The 7,179-nt window shown below is 31.8% G+C and overlaps 1 protein-coding gene across 1 annotated transcript; it reads right to left on the bottom strand.

Moving 5' to 3' along the window:
- Positions 1–492: 492 nt before the first annotated feature.
- Positions 493–4,659, bottom strand: LOC114390932 (leucine-rich repeat receptor-like tyrosine-protein kinase PXC3). Its single transcript, XM_028351862.1, has 2 exons — positions 1,790–4,659; positions 493–1,092 (listed from the first exon to the last, which is right to left on the bottom strand). The coding sequence occupies exons 1-2, from the start codon at positions 4,341–4,343 to the stop codon at positions 794–796; spliced, it is 2,853 nt and encodes a 950-aa protein (XP_028207663.1). The 5' UTR covers positions 4,344–4,659; the 3' UTR covers positions 493–793.
- Between the last annotated feature and the right edge of the window lie 2,520 nt (positions 4,660–7,179).

Genomic DNA, 7,179 nt, shown 5'->3' with positions numbered 1-7,179 from the left:
AAAGCATCTGCTGCTATGTTTTTTCCCCCCTTATGTAACCATGCTTGTTGCTCTAATGTTTGAACAGTCTGCTGATCAATCAACCTTTTCTGGTGCGTTCTAATGTGATAAAGTAAGGTCCCATGGTTCTATAGAGTGTAATTAAAACTTTTCATACATTATCATAAACAAAGCTCTTTATTAGAAAACAATGAAATCATAATGGAATCTCATTAAATGAGAAGTGAAACTCATTTAATTTTATAATTTCCTATTACTTTCAACAAATAATAAAGAATATACTTAAACGAGTGATAAAAAAATATTACATTACTAACATTTCTTTGGTATACAATAGAAAATCCAGTTAAAAATGATCAGGTAGGAGTCATTGCCAATTTATAAAAATACAATGCGAATAAAATAAAAATTATTGGGAATCATATTATGGGGGCAACGGATTTAGATTTTCTTATTTAAAACTTAAGACATAGCTGTCATTTAGTCTTCTTGTGCATAAAAAATAAAGTTTATTAATCTAAAATAAGTTAAAATGGGAACATTAAACCTTGAACTATAAGTCTACTAACTCTGCATTCATAAGAATAAGACATCCATCCATTATTATATCTGTGAGCTATATGTCTACCACTAGTAAACTGATTTACTGTACACTGTTGACACACCATAGAAGTATTGAGCAAATCCAATCCTATCATTAATTCTACCTTTCATATTTTCTAGAATTAAAGCATTACCCAAAACAAAACAAAAAATTCCTTAAATATGCAGTGCAACCTTGAAAAATCCGACTTCATCTAGCATTTAAGAGCATTCGTAGAACACTCTTCATCTTTGGTCTTGATTCTGGGGATGTACTAACACAAACACGAGCAATCTCGAGAATTGCAAGCATCTGGTTTCTGACTGCTTGTGATGTTCTACTGACATTAAAATCAAGAATGTAATCCTGGTTTGTTGAATTACGCACAACCCACTTGACCAATTCCGTTCCCTCTGTCACTGCAGGTTTTCCTGTCAGCAGTTCAAGCAGAATGACACCAAAGCTGTACACATTCCCAGCCATTGTTACTGTCATTGTGTATGCATACTCTGCCAACCAACAAACAAAGTAGGTTAAGAGCTATGAAATACAAAGTCTGTGTTTGGATGAGCGATTGCAAAATTAATTTTGAAAAACTGGTTTTAGAGTGAAGTTATATGTTTGGATGTTTTGATCCTGAAGGCAAGTTTGATGTAAAACTCAATGCAGATTTTTCAACCCAATACAAAAGTTACTTTTTATAACTTCTAGTCAAACTGAGGTTTGGAGGCTAAATTAATTTTACCTAACAATAACAAAACATCTATATCTTTAATAAAATCACATTGGACAGGAGATAAAAATCAATTCTGATGCTTTTCACCATGAAACCATACACACACTAAAATAGCTTGGCAGTCTCATCGAATTCTGAATCACTGGTAGTGTATGCATGAGCAAAAATGTTAAATGCAACTTTCAGGTTATATTCTCAAGTGTTTCATGAATTTAGTCAGGTTTATCTTTGTTAATTGTAACTAAAACAGAAACAGTGATTAAATAATTATATATAACTGATGTCAAGTAAATGAGATAGAGACAACTATGCTTAAAATGTATATAAAACATTGTTCACTTAGTGGAATTCAAAACCTATTTGATCCACATTGCCCCTACAATATATATAGTGTTTAGTGGTAGTTACATGAAGTTAATCTATGAACTACGAAAAACTAATAGAAATATAAAAGTTGAAGAGTTTTTTACCTGGAGGAATATAACCAACTGAACCAGCAACTGCAGAAAAATTTCCTGTACTCTTTGAGGGATCAATCACCTTGTAGTGTTCGATGTCCCCAACTAGAGGCTCCTTAAGGGACTTCAGCATAATACTTTTACTTGACAGGTCAAGGAGTAGTATTGGACTAGAGGTGAATCCGTGAAGAAAAGAAAGTCCTTGAGCCACCCCAACCGCTATACTGTATCTGCTAGCCCAATCTAAAGAGTTTTCCATGCTTCCATGAAGAACATCAAAGAGGGAACCATTTGACATGAATTCATATAGTATATAAGCAGTATCGGTGGACAGAACATAGCCCAAAGGAGTCATGACATTTGAATTGTTCAATTTTGCCAAGACTTCTAGCTCTTTCACAAATTTATCATGACTTCCCACTGACAATATCTTGTCAGACCAATTCAGTTTCTTGACAAAATACATTGATCCAGATGGCATGATGGCCTTATAATAAGTTGAAAACCTTGTTTTTAGAGTAATATTTGATGCTTCAGCAACAACTTCCATGGCTTTGGAGAAGTCAATGCTTGATCTGTGTATTCCATTAGGAGTTAATAATTTGCTTTCGATGACCTGAGGATGCTGATGATCTTCTCTTGACGGTAAATGCTCGTCATTAACCCTGTAATAATGTCGTGACACTGACACAACGAGCAGGGTGACAAGGCCAACAAGAACAATAGCCGCTACGATTGCAATGAGAACTGCCACAGCGACAGATATTCCCTTCTTAGAGACAGTGTTGGGCCTGTTGGCTATTGGGTTGTCAGGTGAAGTATTATTTATCAGACCAGTCCCAGAATATACAACTTCAACATGTTGACTGAATTTTGGAATTTCACCAGACAGCAGTGCATTGTTGGCAAGTAACAACTGTGTCAAACTTGACATTCCAGTTAGTTCCTTGGGAATTGGACCAGATAATTTGTTATTTGAGAGATCCAAGACTTCCAGGCTCCCCAAAGTACCAAAACTGCTGGGAATATTACCACTAAGGTGGTTGCTACTAAGATTCAGTGACGCCTGCAGATTCCACGGCATGCTTGGTATCACACCACTTAGCTGGTTTTCCCCGAGTTGGAGTTCTATTAGAAGTTTCAAGTTTTCAATGGATGTTGGTATGGAACCACTCAGATTGTTGCTTTGCAAGTTCAGGAAATTAAGACTGCTCAAATTTGTAATCTCAGATGGAATTGATCCACCCAGAGAATTCCAGCTCAAATTCAGTATTGACAACTTATGAAGTTGGCCAATTTCAATAGGGATTGTACCATTAAGCTCGTTCATTTGAAGCCTCAAGACTTGAAGATTGGTAAGATTGCCAAGCAGTGGTGGCAATACACCAGTCAAGTGATTCTGTGCTAAATTCAACAACGCCAATTTCCTGCATGATTCCAATTCAGCCGGTATGGTTCCGGTCAAGTCATTGTTATCCAGCTCCAAGTATGTCAAATTTGGAACTGCTGCAAAAGCACCTGGAGGAATGTTTCCACTCAGATGATTGCTCCCAAACCTTAACCTGAACAAGTTTGGAGAAAATTTTGTAGGCACCGACCCATTTAACATATTATTTGACAAATCTACAGCCTGCAACTGTGATGGGGATAAAAGGTCTTCTGGAATGGGTCCAGACAATTTATTAAAACTAAGATCCAAACTCGTGAGATGATTTGTAATCCCAGGAGGTACAGGACCTATGAAATTGTTCTGATTTGCCGCAAATCTTGAAAGCTTTGTGAGGTTCAAAAGGGAAGCTGGAATTTCACCAGTGAGGTTATTAGAGGAAAGAACCAAACTTTCCAGGTTAGAAAGCTTCCCAATATTGCTAGGAATGAACCCTGAGAGAAGATTTGCCCTAAAATCAACCTCGGTCAAGTTTTCATAACTCAATAATTCATCAGGGATTTTTCCACCAAAGTGATTGACAGAAAGCACAAGATGCTCCAAAACCGTGGAATTTCCTAGTTTGGTAGGAATAGACCCACTGAAGTTATTGAAAGTAAGATTCAAACTTTTGAGGCTAACCAATCCATCTAACTGAATACCAATACTCCCTTCCAAATTATTGAAGGACATATCAAGGGATTCCAATGCATCAAAACCATGAAAAGATGGTAAATCACCCCCTAACATGTTTCCACTGAAATTCAGCTTTTTTAACCCCTTAATCTTTCCACACTCAATGATGAAACCATCTGGGACTGAGCTCAGACGGTTGTTGGAGACATCAAAATGCTCCAAAGTTTGAATTTTGCAAACAAGTGGCAGAAAGTCAGAAGCAGACAGTGAATACCGAATTAAAGATATCCCTATTACAGAAGAATTGGTAGGGTCACAATCCACTCCCATCCATGAACATGGTGGGTATGAGGCATTCCATGGAACAGGGGGAGGAAGGTTCTTTGAGAGATTGATCATGGTTTCTGTTTGGTTTTGAGACAGCAGGGACAACACCATGGGACAGAAACAAAAAATGAACAAAATACTGAGGAAAGAAGTGGGGATATACTCATACCTGCCCATGTTCTTAGCAGTGTCTGGTACTGAGTTTTGAACTGTGATTATGCTTCACTATTATATGAATATATGTGTATCTATTTGGGGTGTGTGAGTGAGTATTTTATTTGAACTGGATTGAGGGTGAAGAGAAACAACAACATGGGGGATAGAACAAGAAGAGAATGTTGGGAAGTGTCTGCAACAGAATAAATTTAGGATATGTTTGGAGTTGAAGGAAGGTTGGTGGAAAGAGAGTAAGAACAAAGTGTTTGGGAGTGGAGTTGACTGACATTGCAGGTCTTTCACTGCACAGACAAAGACTTGCGTGACAATGTGACATCGAATTGCACTAAGTCAAGTCAAGAACAAATGGATAATCAGTAATGACACTGCCTTTTGTAACACGTTCTAACTTTTTTTCTTCTTTTCTAATACGTTTATAATATTAGATAATTTTATAATCTTATTTCATATTTATATTTCACCAATACAGTACTGTATAATCAGTAATGGGTAAATAACCACATTTCTAAAGTATGTACTCTAGTTTAATTAATAGATATAATCAGTAATTGGTAAATAACCATATTTATATTCAAAAGATGTTGTTTTATTGCACTCATATAACTATCTAATGTGAAGAATAAAAAAAATTGACTTAATTTATGAGAAAAAATACATGTTTAGATCGAATGTTTATGATTATTGTTAATAAAAAAATATACCGTATTAAAAAAAATCAATTTTATAAGTGATAAATATGTTCAATTTATTTTGATAACTTGTATGTATAAAAATACATACATTTGCGTTTTTTTAGTTAAATTAGTTTGTAGTTATCCATATTATTACAAATTTTTTAATTACGCCCCTATATTATATTTTTTAAAAATTGGATCCTATATTATTTTTAAATTTATAATTAGGTCTTTATATTAATTTATCATGAGAAATTTGTTAAACTTAATAAAATATTTCATCATATATACATATCTGAATCTTAAACTATGAATTGTTATAAAGGTGATTAGAGAGGTGGAAACAACATTACAAATAAATTTAGAATTAATAATGTATTAGAAATAGGATTATAGTTTAAGAGACACGAAATTTACATTTTAGGATTAGGTTACTATACAGAAAATAGATAATAGATGGAATGGGAATGATTTAGGGATGTTGAGGTGTGTTGGATAAAAAAAATTAAATAATTTCATATGTAGCATCAATACTATTTGAATAAATATGAAATAATACTTAAATCTACATGTGTGTTGAATATTCCATCAAGTCTAATAAAATTATTCACCACAAATTAATATGGGATTTGATTATAAATTTAAAATTAATATATGATTAAGTATAGGAATCTAAATAAAAAAAATCATAATTATATGAGACCAACCTACTAATATAACCTATTTTTTAAATTCAATAAATATTTAAAAATAAATTTTAAATTTTAGGAAACATTAATATAAAAGAAAATATTTTAGGATATTAGTTAAATAAAATATTACTAAGTGTTAGGTACAAAAATTAAGAAAAAAAATAAAAATTAAATTGAAGAAAATAACAAGAATTTTTTTATGAATTTATTTATTCTTCATACTTTTCTTCTAATTTTTTATCAAACAAAAACATATGATTAGTATTAATAATTTTTCTATTTTATTTATTTTTCTCCGTCTGACACACACATGCCAATATCATCAATATTGGATCCATTTATTTAAGTTTATTTTTAATAAAGTAAATGTTTTCTATTTTTAAAGTAATTTTCTGAAGAAAAAAATAGACAATTTGTTTTACTTTAATGAGAAGTACTCTATTTATTTTTTATTTTTCAAAAACGTGTTTTAAAAAAAAAAGGTTTAAACAAACTGGTGATTTTCTATGGGAAAATGTATAGACTTGTTTTGTTTTGCCGTTTACGTGATGCTTAATTTGTTGGACTTTGACTCTGAACACTGACATGCTGCGACTGGAAAATGTGCAGGCGCAGCTCATTATTCAAACTTCAAACACGCGTTACTCCTTAACGTGTTCCACGGGCAACGTTAATATTTCCAAACATGAATAATTTTTAATTTTCCTGTAATTTTTTATTTTTGTAAATTATATTATCGATTAAATAAATATAATTTATATTTTTCATATATTATATGTATTTAATATACATTAAGAAAAATTATATTTTATACCAGAAGAAGTAACTTAACTAATTTACGCCATGCTATGTAAAAAAAAATTGCGTTTTGTATTTCTTTTATGTTGTACTCAACAGTTAATGGACTTTTTATATTTTAAATATGTATTGTATTCTAAAGTTATATGCTTTGTGTAATTACTATTTAGTTTCCGCACGATATTGCTGTTTTTTTTAGTGTTTAGGAGGTGATTACTTGAGCTTTTATTTCTTGATTTCTTTTTTTGTTTTTGTTTTTTTTTTTAATAAAAAAATATCTTATTTTATATTTGATTTTTGTTTTAGAAAAATTTGTTAAAACACATAATGTCGTATAAGATTTGAGAATATAATATAGTCATGTATTATGAATATATTGTTCATCCATCCATACGTTAAAACATATATTGATAAGAAAGATATACTTAAACAAAACCTTATCCAAAAATTTAAAAGTTCTAAAACACACGGGCGCGCACACATATTGTTACAATATTGTAGATAGAATAAATGTTATATTGTTGGATTTGGTTTCATTCATTTAGTAAAGTTGTCAACTGTAAACTATTTAAAACACCTTAGTTAAATATGTTAAGTCATAACCCTTAAGAAAATTTTCTTAAGTTTGACGGACTGAATTGTTAACAATAATATTTATTAATACAAATAATG

This window comes from Glycine soja, chromosome 16 (assembly GCF_004193775.1).
Source record: "Glycine soja cultivar W05 chromosome 16, ASM419377v2, whole genome shotgun sequence".
Classification (NCBI taxonomy): Eukaryota; Viridiplantae; Streptophyta; class Magnoliopsida; order Fabales; family Fabaceae; genus Glycine; species Glycine soja.
Note: the sequence above shows the minus strand (reverse complement) of the source record. Positions and strands in the feature narration are given on the sequence as shown.

Coding starts and splice junctions, on each gene's coding strand:
- LOC114390932 (XM_028351862.1), bottom strand. CDS start 4,343: ATGGGCAGGTATGAGTATATCCCCACTTCTTTCCTCAGTATTTTGTTC. Junction 1,093..1,789: donor AGTTGGTTATATTCCTCCAG/GTAAAAAACTCT, acceptor GTTGGTTGGCAG/AGTATGCATACACAATGACA.